At 41.4% G+C, this 14,212-nt stretch overlaps 1 protein-coding gene across 4 annotated transcripts in view; it reads left to right on the forward strand.

Moving 5' to 3' along the window:
* Positions 1–14,212, forward strand: part of ARHGAP10 (Rho GTPase activating protein 10) — a 336,765-nt gene that overhangs the window by 121,856 nt on the left and 200,697 nt on the right. For 2 of the 4 annotated variants that reach the window (XM_002815196.5, XM_009240367.4), the window contains exons 5-7: positions 1,615–1,716; positions 8,899–9,009; positions 10,773–10,877. In XM_002815196.5, the coding sequence (XP_002815242.2) occupies positions 1,615–1,716; positions 8,899–9,009; positions 10,773–10,877 (318 nt within the window). The remainder of the gene's footprint in view (positions 1–1,614; positions 1,717–8,898; positions 9,010–10,772; positions 10,878–14,212) is intronic. The other 2 variants (XM_054554568.1, XM_063723687.1) reach the window with 1 other exon arrangement.

Consider the following 14,212-nt stretch of genomic DNA (forward strand, 5'->3'; position numbering starts at 1 on the left):
GAAAGAAATCATACCAGAAAAGGCTGGAATAGTTCATTATTTTTGCTTTGGAAAATACAAGTTGGAAAATTAGGGAAGAGAATGTTCCTTTTTTAGGAGGTGTGGAGAGTTAGGGAGAATTTGAAATTAATGGAAACATTTTGACAGCATGAGGACATGGTGTGCTCTCATTGATACTCAAGAATGTTTATTAAAAATCTATCAAGTTGGCTGGCAGCTTTAGGGGAGACAGCCCGTCTTCTCTGCATTTATAAATGTGTGTACTTATTTTCTCAAAGAGCTTCTATAGCAAAAGGAATGCGAGTATGTCCTAATTCTAGACAGTACCTAAGAAACGTTTGTGATGTTAACCAAAGGGTGAGTACTGGTATGTCAATATTATTTTAGGCCCTGTTGACCTATTGATTCATATTTTAAATAGCATTACAGAAATCACTGGAAAGGTTTGGGAAAGTAGATGACATTTCTGGTCAGAGAATCTTATTGCTATACAGGTTGATTATCTTGAGTCTGAAATCCGATATGCTCCAAAATTTGAAATGACGCTACAAGTAGAGAATTCCACACCTGGCCTCTTGCTCTCTGATGGTTCAGTGTACATAAGCTTTGTTTCATGTACAAAATTATTAAAAATATTGTATAAAATTACCTTTAGGCTATGTGTGATAGGTGTATACAAAACAGAAATGAATTTCACATTTAGACTTAGGCCCCATACCCAAGATACCTCTCTTTGTATACACAGATATTCCAAAATTCAAAAATATCGAAAAATCTCTACCACTTCTGGTCCTAAGCATTTCAGAGAAGGAGTACTTAACCTGTATTCATACTGGACCATTAGGGAGGATCTTTCCCAAGATGTTTTTTTTCCAACACTGATTATGTATTATGATTTTTTGAAAATCTGGAGTAAAACATATTGATTGATTGAGACAGAGTCTCACCCTGTTGCCCAGGCTGGAGTGCAGTGGTGTGATCTCGACTCACTGCAGCCTCCGCCTCTGGAGTTCAAGTGATTCTTGCACCTCAGCCTCCTGAGCAGCTGGGATTACAGGTGTGTGCTACCACACCCTGCTAATTTTCATATTTTTAGTAGAGATGGGATTTCACCACCATAGCTGGCTGGTCTTGAACTCCTGACCTCAGGTGATCCGCCCGCCTTGGCCTCCCAAAGTGCTGAGATTACAGGTGTGAGCCACTGGGCTATTATTCCATTTTAAACGAATTCCACTTCTGTGCCAAAATCTGGAGCAAGTTTGCTTTTTTAAGCTTTATGTTATTTTTCTTATGTATTCTGTTTCATTCGGTTGGTGAGGGGCTAGTGACATGGAATTAATTCTTAACACTGCTAAGTATGAAGAACTGAAAAATAACATAGGCTTGGAAAAAAGTCCATTAAAAGAAGAAATAAAAGTGTCTCTTCTATCCTAATGCTGTCTTGATTATTAAGCAGTAGGCTTGGTACAGATATGTTTTTTTTAGATAGCTTTATCACATTCAGAGTGGTGCTTTGTTTTATTTTCAGATATTTTTCATAATTTGAGCTTCCCAGTGGATTAACCATGTGTATCCTTTTGTTTCTGTTTAATCATAGTTTTTTTTTATTTGTAGGAAGAAAAAAAGAAGTTTGACAAAGAGACAGAAAAGAATTATAGTCTAATTGATAAACATTTGAATTTATCAGCAAAAAAGAAAGACTCACATTTACAAGAGGTATAATTTCTTATTTTTCTGTTAAGTTTTCAAAATTTGATAAGCAATACATGTCTTTTAAAAATGTGCTTACTTTTGATAACTTTTCTTCTGGCATTATAGAGATAACAAAAAGTGAACAGGTATTGTCATAAATTAAGAAAAAAGTCCTTGTGAAACAAAACAAAATAATGAATACATCTTGTAGTGATGAATGAGGTGTGGATTCATAGTAGTAAATTTTTTGTTTGAGTATTATTTTACAGGAACATAACTTTAAACCAGCATTAGTGAAGAACAGATATATTATTTGCAGGAATAGATCAGTTAATAGGCTTTCGGGAGTTCTTGAAGAAATGAATTGAATAAGCTCATATACCATTATGCGTTTATGTGAAGGCAGCATTAATCTTATTTAATGCTAAGGATTCAGGAGGTTCAGCTTTGTTGGAAAGAGAGCATCTGTTTTACTTGTATTAATAGACTCATTTATTTTGGAGGCAGCCATATGTAAGCAGGAAGGAATTTATTTTATTTTTCATTTTCTCTTTGTTTACTTCTAAATCCCCTGCCATTTGTTTCTCTCACTCACACACTTGGATGGAAACTCAGTTGTTTACAATTCAAAACATAATGCTTTTATTAAAAATAATGCTGTTTGCCATTGTTAGGATTTTGTCTCATCCCACAAAATTGTATTTTTTTTTTCCTTGTTTTTTAACACGTAAGGAATCTGGACATTATGTACTACTGTCATAAACACTTATTGAAGTATTATCAAAATGACACAGTATTAAGTCTTGTGTAAACCTGGATTATATTTAAATGTTAGCTATTTAGTTACATACTCTGTGTGTGTATGGTTTGTTTGACATTATCCACATGTGACTTTTTCTTTTGTGTCTCTAATACCTTTGACTGACATTTGGATGGCACTTGACAGTTCATAAAAGAGAAAGGAGCTTTTACACCACTTCATCCTTACTGCAGTAATTTGAGTAGGGCTCTGTTCTCTCCTTGTTGCATATTATTGTGTGCTCCCTCATCTCCTGCCCTCTGTCAATTTTCAGATGACAGCTGCAGCTTTTACAGGCCCCCTTTATGCTAGCAGTTCTCTACCTGTGTTTGCTCTCACCTCCATTTTCAGGTATCCTAAAAAAGATCTTCAATCCCCAAGTAAATTTCCAAATCCACTTCACTTTCTCATTAGGTATCTCATTTTAAACTTTGCTTAGGCAACATCTTTGGAGTCACCTTGGCCCTTTCTCTTACACTCCCCATCTAGTCCATCAGTATGTCCTCTTTAGTTCCAGAATATAATCAGAGTGTGTCCACTTCTCATGACTCTCTCTTCTCCAAACCCTCCTAATGGCTTCTCCAGAGGCCCCAGGGCCCACAAGATCCTATATGTTCTACACCCAACCCAGCTGGGGTCAGCATAGTATATACTCAGGGTCGGTGTATTTGTTTTCCTTCTGCCTGGTATGTTTTCAACAGGGATCCATGTGTCTCGAACCTTCAATTACTTTTCCAAATACTCTCCACTCAGAGGTCAGTTTATTAAAAGTTTTTCTTGACCTTCTTATTTAGAATGTCCCCTTTACTCTGCTTTATATATTTTTTTCACATTCCCCCCCCCCGCCTTTTTTTTTTTTTGAGATGGAGTTTTGCTCTAATGTTGTTCAGGCTGGAGTGCAATGGTGAGATCTTGGCTCACTGCAACCTCCACCTCCCAGGTTCAAGCGATTTTCCTGCCTCCGTCTCCTGTGTAGCTGGGATTACAGGCACCCACTACCACGCCCAGCTAATTTTTTGTATTTTTAGTAGAGACCGGGGTTTCATTATGTTGGCCAGGCTGCTCTTGAACTCCTCACCTCAGGCGATCCACCCACCTTGGCCTCCTAAAGTGCTGGGATTACAGGCACGAGCCACAGGGCCCAGCCTATTTTTTTTCATAGTCTTAAAACTGTTTGACAAACTGTGCATTTGTTACGTGGCTTCTTCCACTAGAATGTAAGCTTCTTGAAGGCAACAACATTGTCTTATTTAGTGTTCTATCTTCAGTTCCTAGAACAGTACCTGTTAGGGAGTAGGTTCTTAATGTATATTTATTGAATGAACTAGTGTGGAGATGCTTGTACCGTGAGCTGGGGCTCTAGCAATTTATCAGTCCCAAGGATAATTAACCTCCAGAAACATGAAGAGATCCAACGATGAATAATTTGTTTCATTTAAATTACATACACTTTTTTATCTTGCTCTGTTTGCTTTTTACAAACTTATGTTCTCTCACTGAAACAGCCTTCTATTTTAAGTGTGAAGCCCTTAATAGGGAGGATGATTTTTAAAGGGGAAAATGTTAGGTTTGGATATTCATTACTTTTGGCAGTGGTTAATGTAATGCTAATTTTCAGTGAATTAAGATGCTCAAGAGATTAATAAGAGTTGCAGAGAATGATACTGAACAAAGGCTTAGAAACGTACATAATTCATTTTCTCCTCGTTTCCATTGAAAATTTCAGGAGAAGGCCGGGCGCGGTGGCTCACGCCTGTAATCCCAGCACTGTGGGAGGCCAAGGCGGGTGGATCACGAGATCAGGAGATCGAGATCATCCTGGCTAACATGGTGAAACCCTGTCTCTACTAAAAATACAAAAAATTAGCCAGGTGTGGTGGCGGGTGCCTGTAGTCCCAGCTACTCGGGAGGCTGAGGCAGGAGAATGGCGTGAACCCAGGAGGTGGAGCTTGCAGTGAGCCAAGATCGGGCCACTGCACTCCAGCCTGGGTGACAGCTCCGTCTCAAAAAACAAAAAAAAACAAAAACAAAAAAAAACCAGGAGAAAATTGTGGCATACACCATGCTGGCTATTTTGGCAGTTCTCTTAGGCCTTGCTGTTATACCTCTATGTTTATTGGGCATAATATCTTCTACCTCCATCCACACCGCTACATTCTACTTAATAGTTGTGTTGTAACAAGTATTGGATATTTGAGAAAATTTCATTTGTTTATTTTTGAAGTCTATTTTTATTTCCCAAGTAGCCAAATGATAATATTTTAGTATAATAATAATCTACTTGAGAAGCAGATTCCCTGAATAACTTTATGTGAGACTTGTCTACTTTCTTACATATATTTACAGCAGGAATGGTTAGAAATTAGTTGATAATCAAATTGAAATTGTGTATTTGTTAAAAACTAGTGATTTGCTTGGAGTAGTGAAACGTATAGTGATTGCCTTTTAGATTTGGTCAGGCTGAAGGAAATCATTTTATGACCCTAGTTACAACTTGGACGTCCATGGCATTCTTGTAAGTGAGGGCTGTTGTCACAGGATTTTTAGGATGTCACTTTTCCAGCCAGAAACCTCTGTGGCTGGGGATGCCTTTGCCCGAGTTTTGCTCTGGCCCGCTGGGCTTGTTCTGCCTGCTCTTCCTGGCAGGCTGCACTCGGCTTGTGCTACTGGCCTGGATCTCATGCCTGCCAAGGACGAGGCAGGCACGGAGTGGCGAGGGGTTTGTGAGTTCAGGGTCCTCCGGCCACTGTGCACAGCCAGGCATGCCAACTGTGGTGGGGCAGGCAGCTCCAGGCACAGGCACTGGCTCCGTGCAAGGCTGTGGTTGGACCAGGCATACTGCAGTTCGCTTCCACTGTGGGCACCGGGGAACACGGTGGCACCCGGAAACTTGGAGACACCAGGAACTGCAGAGCCCCAAAGAGGATGTCACAGCCCTGGCTTAGGGAGCCCCTAGGTCTGGGCTCCCTGAAGGGCTGCAGCTCTTCTCTCCTTCTCATCGCCCACAATGTAGTGAGCAGGGGAGGGGGAGGATCACCCCTGTTTGTGTTACAGCTCTTTCAGTCTGGCCATTCCTTGGGTCCCAAGTTCTTGTCCCACATCCAAGAGGAATGAGGTATGCAGACAACTGGAGGGTGAGCAAGGTACAGGGGAACTTCATTGAGCAACAGAACAGTTCTCAGGAGACCTGAAGTGAGTAGCCCTTTTCCGCAGGCAAGTCGACGTAATGAGTGTCCAGCTCTCAGTGTAGAGGAGACCTGTAGTGCGTAGCTCCTTTCCACAGGCAGGTCATCCTGACTAGTGGAGGAGACCCCCCAGGGGGTTGCTCCTTCCAACAGCTGGTAGTCCCCATGTCTTTCTGAGTCTGGCTGAGTCCAGAGTTTTTCTGGGCTCAGAAGAGAGGAAGTGTGCTGATTGGTCCATGCGCAGCCATGAGTGGGCCTGGAAAAAGCACTGTAAGTTTTCATCCCCTGCTGCAGACTCAACCCAGAACTGGCAGCCCAGCGGCTCCCAGGCTTCAGGCTGTCCCTGGCTTGAAGGTGGGGTTTCACCAGGGACCTGTCCCTTCCCACCTAGGAACCTGTCTCCCGCAGCTGTCAACATGTCATCCACGGCGCCCAAGGTATTTGCGCCAAGAGGTGCCTGCAGGCCCCTGTCGAGCTGCTCTCAGCCCCCTGGCCTCCCTCCTGTGCTTGTTGGCATCCAAAGTCCAGAGGGGGCCGAGCCGGAGGTTGGGGGTACCAGGGGCTCTGGCATGTCAGCACCACCCTGTGTGCATGCATACCTGGCCGGGTGGCAACAGTACGTGGGCTTGGCTACAGCTTTGCTCCACACTGGATCAGGCGCCAGGAGCGTGGAGAGGCCAGGGAGCAGGAGCAGGCACTTCTTGAGCCTGCTGGCGGGGCAGTGGGCCTTCGCCGGCCCCCAAGAGCACAGGGATGCCCTGGTCCAGAGCTGTGGCTGTGCAGCTGCAGCTGTGTCTGGGAGCATGGGGCTCCTGCCCTGATAACTCTGTAGAAGTTGGGGCTCCTGCCTGTTTCTGGCCCCCACAGGCACCATGGAGTGCGCAGCCCTGGCCACACTTTGCCCTCTGCAGCTGGTGTCCTCACAGCGGCTGCTCCAGACTGGCTGCTGCTGCCATCATTGCCAGTGATCCCAGCGATTCTGGTGATTGAATCACAGAGCATGTGGCACAACAGTTCTGGATTTTCAGAACGTGAAGGGGGTGGTGACAGAGGTTGACTGGTAATGCAAGGGTAATTACAGTAGCAAGAACAACCAGGAGAGAGAATTTGCTAAAAGATAAAATCAAATTGATAAATCTGATGCTGGTATAAATTTCTTCAAGAGCCTTTGCAGTAATAACAGATGAGGAAACCACCCTTCTTATGTCTTTATTAAGTAGTCAACAAAATTACAGTGTTTTTGCTGGGAGATGTGCCAACTAACTGCTGATGGCTGAACTATCAAACTCTGGTTATTGGAGGCACAAAAATATGATTCCAAGGAGTGTTAGGTAGAAATTCTCATTTTAGCTTAGTAATATATATTAAAGTATTTGCTGAAATGTTTTTTATTACATTTTGAAATGTGTTTGAAGTGTGTTAAATGCTTTTCAAAAACAATACATTTTTGGTTATAAAACGTGAATAAAATTTCAATAAAATGTATGATTTTATTTTAAAGTCTGTGGCTCAGTGATATTAAGTACATTCACATTGTTTTGCAACTGGCACCACCATGCATCTCCAGGGCTTTTTAAAAAATCTTCCCAGACTGCAGCTCTGTACCTGTTAACAATAACTCTCCATTCTCCCCGGCTCCAGCCCCTGGCAGCCGTCATTCTGCTTGCAGTTTCTATGAATTTAACTAGTCTAGGTGTCTCATATGAGTGGGATCATATAGTATCTGTCCCTTTGTGACTAGTTTATTTCACTTAGCCTGATGTCCTCAAGGTTCATCCATGTTGTAGCATGTATCAGAATTTCCTTCCTGTCTAAGGCTGAATAATATTCCGTTATACACATGGATTGGCTACATGTTATTTACTCATCCATCCATCCATCCATGGGCATTGGGGTCACTTTGCCCCCTGCTGCTCTGAACAGGGGTGTACACATATCTGTTCGAGTCTCTGCTTTCAGTTCTTTTGGGTATATGCCCAGCTGTAGAATTGCTGGGTCATGTGGTAATACTATTTTTCATTTGAGGGAAAAATTTATTTTAATTTTTTGCTGGGAGTTGTGCCTGTTAACTGCTGGTGGCTGAACTATTGAGTTCTGGTTAATGAAGGCACAAAAATACGATTTTGAGGAGTGTTAGGTAGAAATTTTCATGTTAGCTTAGTAACACGTTATGTTTCAATATTATTTTACTTAAAGCACTATTTTTCACAGTGCTTGTACCATCTTGCATTCTCACTAATGATGCACAAGGGTTTCAGTTTCTTGACATCCTCACGAACACCACTACTTTTCTTTTTTGGATGTAGCCACCCTAGTGAGTGTGAGGTGGCATCTCCTTGTGAGTTTGATTTGCATCCTAATGATGAGTGATGTTGAGTGTCTTTTCATGTGCTTATTGGCCTTTTGTATATCCTCTCTGGAGAAATGCCCAGATAAATATTTTTAAGAGTAAAATTAGCTAAGTTAGGAAAAATATCACATGATACCTAGTAAGAATGGTTTCTTGGACATGAGTTCTCTCTCCACTGTTCTCTGTGGAGTCATGCTCTTCTCCCAGTTCCTTTCTAGTTAGGCAAGCTAAGCTGGAAGCTTTTTTTGGAATAGCGTCCTGACCAGCTGGTGCCCCCTTCTCTCCCAGGGGATCAGACGTTGTGAGGGCCGCAGATGGGCGTCCAGCCCTGGCCCACCTTTGAGAGCCGGGTTCTTGAGATGCTGCCATGGCTGGCTCCTTCTCACCTGCCGCCATCACTCCCTGAGCACTGAGGTGCTGGGCCCTTTCTCAGGCAGACTTTGTTCTTAGAAGATTTGTTCATCGAAATGTTTGTTGATTGTGATTGCATGTGGTTCAGCCTTGGGGCATCAGTTGTGGTTGGGGTGAGTTTTTCACGAAGAGAAGCCCCTTTGATTTTCAGTTCTTGGGGGTCAACCTCAACATACAGAGTAGGAGTCACAAGTTTTTTCTGCAAAGAAACTGATAGTAAATATTTTAGACTTTTTTGGACCATAAAGTTCCTGTTGCACCTTCTCAATTCTGCTGTTGCAGCAGGAAAGTAGCCGCAGACAATACATAAATGAATGCTCGTGCCTGTATTGCAATACTTTATTTACAAAATCAGGCAGCACACCGTATTTTGGCCCATGGACCACAGTGTGATGACCTCTGATGTAGGGTTTCACTTTTCACCATCTCCAGTTTGACTAACCTCTGTGATTTTACCATAGGCAGATATCCAAGTGGAGCAGAACCGGCAACACTTCTATGAACTGTCTCTCGAGTATGTGTGTAAGCTGCAAGAAATCCAAGAAAGAAAGAAGTTTGAGTTTGTGGAACCTGTGAGCATTATTGCCAAGTTGTTTGCTGGTGGATTTTTGCAATATAAGATAAATATTTATCTTCCTAGATCTGATTTATGGTTTATAGTTACTAGAGGCCATAGTGCATAAACATGAAAGAGACATGTTGAAAAGGGCAGACACAGATAGCCATGAAGTCAAGGAATTGCCTCTAAATCAGTGGTTCTCAGCTGTATTTGCACTGTAACACGTAGTATTCCCATTGCTACATGATCTCAAGGAAGGCAACCAGGTGCAATTTCTGCCACCTTAGCCTATAGCTCTATCTTTTAAAAATTTCTCTGAAATAATTTATACTAGATTGAGTGAACATGGGTTGTTTATACCAGTTCAAACTTTGGTACTTTAAACAATCATTTGTAAGATGACTTCGAACACAACTCACAATGCTTATGGCAATCTAAGTTTAGAAGCAGGATATGGAATATTTGAGACAGTTTTGTGAGTTACTCTAACAATTCTTTTTACTTATATTAGAAACACATGATTTTTGTTTGTGATTATATAGATGTTTTCTAGTAGCTTCAGTTGTTTATATATGAAGATATATGCACATGAATGTATATATCATAATGTAAAGGATATTTCATGTGGATTTCAGCAAAAAAACATTGGAACTCATTCTCAGGATTCATTTTAATTTTAATATCGACTTGTTGAATGGTTTCTTTTTCTTAAACAGCTTTATTAAGATAACATTCGCACACTATACAATTTACTCATTGTGTGTATGGTTTATAGAAACAAGAATAACCAAGTAATGATTAAAAATGAGCATTTGTGGAGCTATGGTTTAGTTGGAGCGATAGTCATTAACCTAAACCATTAGAGAAAAACTCAACCTCCTCAAAGCTTTCTTTTTAATGTGAAATAATAATAATGGCCTGCTTTTATTGGGCATTTATAATGCTCAGTCTGTGTTCAAGTCATTGTTCTAAGTGTTGTACCGAACTCATTATTCCACACTATAACTCAATGAGGAGATAAGGAAATAGAAGTAGAGAAAGGTTGAATAATTTGCCCAAGGTCCCATAACAAGTCATGGCTGACGTTGGGAATGGAGCCTGCTGGGCATTTGGTGTCAGAGCCCCAGATTCCTAACCACCCACAGTGTGGCATTTGGAAGAAAATGAATCTCAAGATTTCCTTAACTCTCTCCCCAGATCACTTCTCTTCACTTTAGATTTATTGACTCACATGTGGAGCAGAGGCAACAGCCCTCTAATTCAGAGACAGGTTGGGAGTTGGTAGAAAACTAAAGGTTTAATTACGGGTTTGAGGCTGCCCCTGGCAAGTCATGGAATATCTTTGTCAACAAAACACAGGGGTTGCAGTCTGCTGGATGTGGCTGGGGAGAGCCTGGAGCTCTTTGATTCTGTGATTTTACTTTCTTAAAAGATTGTATCAACCTATAGTGATAAGATTTCAATTACAAATACTGGGTTTCTCCTGACTAAAGAGGGCAAATGGATGACTTTATAATTCAATTTTTCCTGCAGAACATGCCGTATAAGCTGTCTAATGGCTGTGATATTTAAGGGAAAAAAAGCATCATTTTCTATAAAGACCAATTAATAGATAATATGTACTTGGGTTTACTTGAATATTAGTGACTTCCCTTTAATCAGTTTATTTCAGTGGAATAACAAGGAGATGGCGGGGGGAACACTTGGTTGTTTATATTATTCTTTTTTTCTCCTGAGTTTTTTTGTGCTAATATCTCTTTTCTTCCTGTGTCTTAGATGCTGTCATTTTTTCAGGGGATGTTTACCTTCTATCATCAGGGCCATGAACTTGCCAAAGACTTCAATCACTACAAAATGGAACTACAGATCAACATTCAGAATGTAAGGAAATGAAAGCTTTCTTTATAAAAAGATGTTTGAAAAGTGTATTCATTTGTGTGTTGTTATGAAAAGCTTTAAATGAAGACAAAGCTGATCTGTTGGTACTGAGAAACTGAGGGTATGCTGCCACCTGCTGGTCAACTCTTGGTGTGACCAACTGCTCTACAGTTGGTTGAGGCTTGGGAAATTCTGCCACCTGGCGGCTTTTCCTGCAGTTTCTGGGTCAGTTCTAAGGATAAGCTTTGTTATGTTAACTCTAAATCACCTATGTCTGCAACAGACAAAAGAGCACTCCACTTTAAGGCATTGAATTTATAATGCACCAGATTTCTTCTCCTTTAACTGGGCATCTTGATTTTTGTTCCCAGATAGGCTTATCGTTTGAGTGGAATTTCTTCCCTATATTTTATGCATATTTACTAATGCATTGGTGTTTACAGTTGCTGTTGGTCTTGATTATTTTCCTTTGGAAAATGTGTGCTTTCTGCCAGGTCTCAGATAAAGAGATTTAGGAGAATGTTACTAAGCAGTATACTATATGTCATTTTGATCAGGTGATGTATGTTTTTCCTCTCAATACTAGTTGATCCTGGAAGCGTCCTCATTGACAAGCTGGTCAGGGTATGTTGAGTGTAATTTGAGGTCTCATTAGGAATGTAGTGAGATAGCTTTGTGACAAACTCACAGCACATAATGAAAGACACACAGATAGATGGATGGGAAGCTGTGGTTGTTGCCTGCTCTTCATTTCTTTCACAATTAGAAGTTGAGAGTGGGCCAGGCGCAGTGGTTCATGCCTGTAATCCCAGCACTTTGGGAGGCCTAGGCGGGCAGATCGCAAGGTCAAGAGATTGAGACCATCCTGGCCAACATGGTGAAACCCTGTCTCCACTAAAAATACAAAAATTAGCTGGGTGTGGTGGAGTGCGCCTGTAATCCCAGCTACTTGGGAGGCTGAGGCAGGAGAATTGCTTGAACCCGGGAGGCAGAGGTTGCAGTGATCCGAGACCATGCCACTGCACTCCAGCCTGGGTGACAGAGTGAGACTCTGTCTCAAAAAAAAAAAAAAAAAAAAAAAAGTTGAGGGTGAATACCTTTTGTGTAGATTTTGTTTCTAACTTTTTTTTTTTTTTTTAAATGTACAGTTCCCTATGCTTGGGAGTGTAGCTGATAAAACCTCTTATTTTTATAATTTATGTGTCAACTTGTATTTGAGGATTGTTTGGACATTCAGCTGGGCTAATGATAGAGTTCTGGAATAGATTCTTTCTTTTTCTGCTGCCGTGGTCTCACAATTTGTGAAAACAGTTATAAAATATGTGGTATGACTATAATGTGACAAAATTTAAAAATCCAAAATGGGTGTGTGTGGATTCATTCTAGTCACCCCAAAATTGTCCCTGCAGGTAGTAGAATATTGAGTCTAATGATGTTGAGTTTTTTTTGTTTTTTTTTTTTTGGGACAGGGTGTCGCTCTGTCGCTGAGGCTGAAGTGCAGTGGCACAACCACTGCTCACTGCAGCCTCAACCTCCTAGGCTCAAGTAGTCCTCCTGCCTCAGCCTCCTGAGTAGCTGGGACTACAGGTGCATGCCAGCACACCCAGCTAATTTTTTTTCCTTTTCGTTAGAGATGGCATCTCACTGTGTTGCCCAGGCTGCTCAAACTTCAGGGTTCAAGTGATCCTCCTTCCTCAGCCTCCCAAGATCCTGGCATTACGGGGGTGAGCCACCATGCCTGGCCGATGTTGAGATTATTCAGAATATTTTTGCAGGCAGCAGAAAACAGTTATGTAAAAAGAACACTAGATAGTTTACATAAGTGGTCCCCAACCTTTTTGGCACCAGGGACTGGTTTTAAGGAAGACAATTCTTCTATAGATGCAGTGGGGGTGAGAGAAGGTAGAGTATGGTTTCGTGATGAGACTCTTCCACCTCAGGTCATCAGGCATTAGAGTCTCATAAGGAGTGCACAATCTAGATCCTTCACGTGCGCAGTTCACAACAGGGTTCATGCTCCTGTGAGAATCTAATGCCACCGCTGATCTGACAGAAGGTAGACTCAGGCGGTTATGCTCACCTGCTGCTCACCTCTGTCATGTGACCCAGTTCCTAACAGGCCATGGACCAGTACCGGTCGGCAGCCTAGGGGTTGGGGACACCTGCTTGAGATTATAACTCATGTTTTCCCCTCTGCTTACTGGCTATATAATTTGTGGAAATTCACCTTTTCTGTCTGGACCTCATCTGTCAAGTGCAGGGCTGGCCAGAATGAGAACCTTCAGGCAGGACTGTATATACAACTTCTAGAATCAAGGTAAAATGAAGAAGATAGTGCCTCTTATTTAGAGATAATTAAGAGTTTCAGATCAGAGGCATTTGATCATTAAACCAAGCAGAATCTCTTCTGAGCACAGGGCCCTGTGGACTGCATAGGTGAATGCCCCTGAAGCCAGCTCTCTGCCTCAGACTCTGGGGTGAGCTGTGGGGAAACGTCAGTCTCTTGGGATGTTGAGTGAAACTCCTTGCACAGCTGGTTTATTTGTGGAAGTGTGTTTATAACACACCTGTGGGGAAGTGGGGGGTCTGTTTACCTTCTATAAACCAAAAAACTTTCAGAGGCATTAAATATTTAGATGGGAATGAGCAATATTCAGTCTGGAAATCTTATGAGCAAACCTTGAAGCTAAGCTGTCATTTGAAATGTTTCACAAAATGACCTGGTTGGAATCCTTAATATATTCAGAACTTACACAATTGACAACAGTAATCATTTTCTGTAGAGACATGGGGAAATGACAGTTTATTGAAAAAAAGCCTTTTTTGTATTCTCTGTCACTTAAGGATATGGTCATCAGTAAATCTCCCTACATTCTCAACCTTTTCTCTAAATATTCCTCTCTTGATTTTATTTGGCTGTTTCTTAATAAACACTCTTACAACTCAAGAGTTTCTGTCTGCGTCACCTTCAGTATTGAGAACACTTGATCTAGGTGGCGTCTTTGCTCTTCAAGATTTTTAGCTTTTAGCTAATTTTTTATCAGAAACACAAGCACTTATGAAAAGCAGGTCACTCATTCTGTATCATCTGCTATACCTAAGTGATGTTGTAATTTGCTCATTTCTTGGCCATTCATCTCATTCCTTGATGTCAGTTTTTTTATTATAATAAAGAGAAAATGTTGGGTATATAAAACAACATATTGTTGGAAAAAGTCCCAGTTTTGTGTGTGTGTGTGTGTGTGTGTGTGTGTGTTGCATTTATTTGTTTGTTTGTTTGAGATGGAGTCTCGCCCTGTCACCTAGGCTGGAATGCAGCGGCCCAATCAATCTCGGCT

Source organism: Pongo abelii, chromosome 3 (genome assembly GCF_028885655.2).
Source record: "Pongo abelii isolate AG06213 chromosome 3, NHGRI_mPonAbe1-v2.0_pri, whole genome shotgun sequence".
Classification (NCBI taxonomy): Eukaryota; Metazoa; Chordata; class Mammalia; order Primates; family Hominidae; genus Pongo; species Pongo abelii.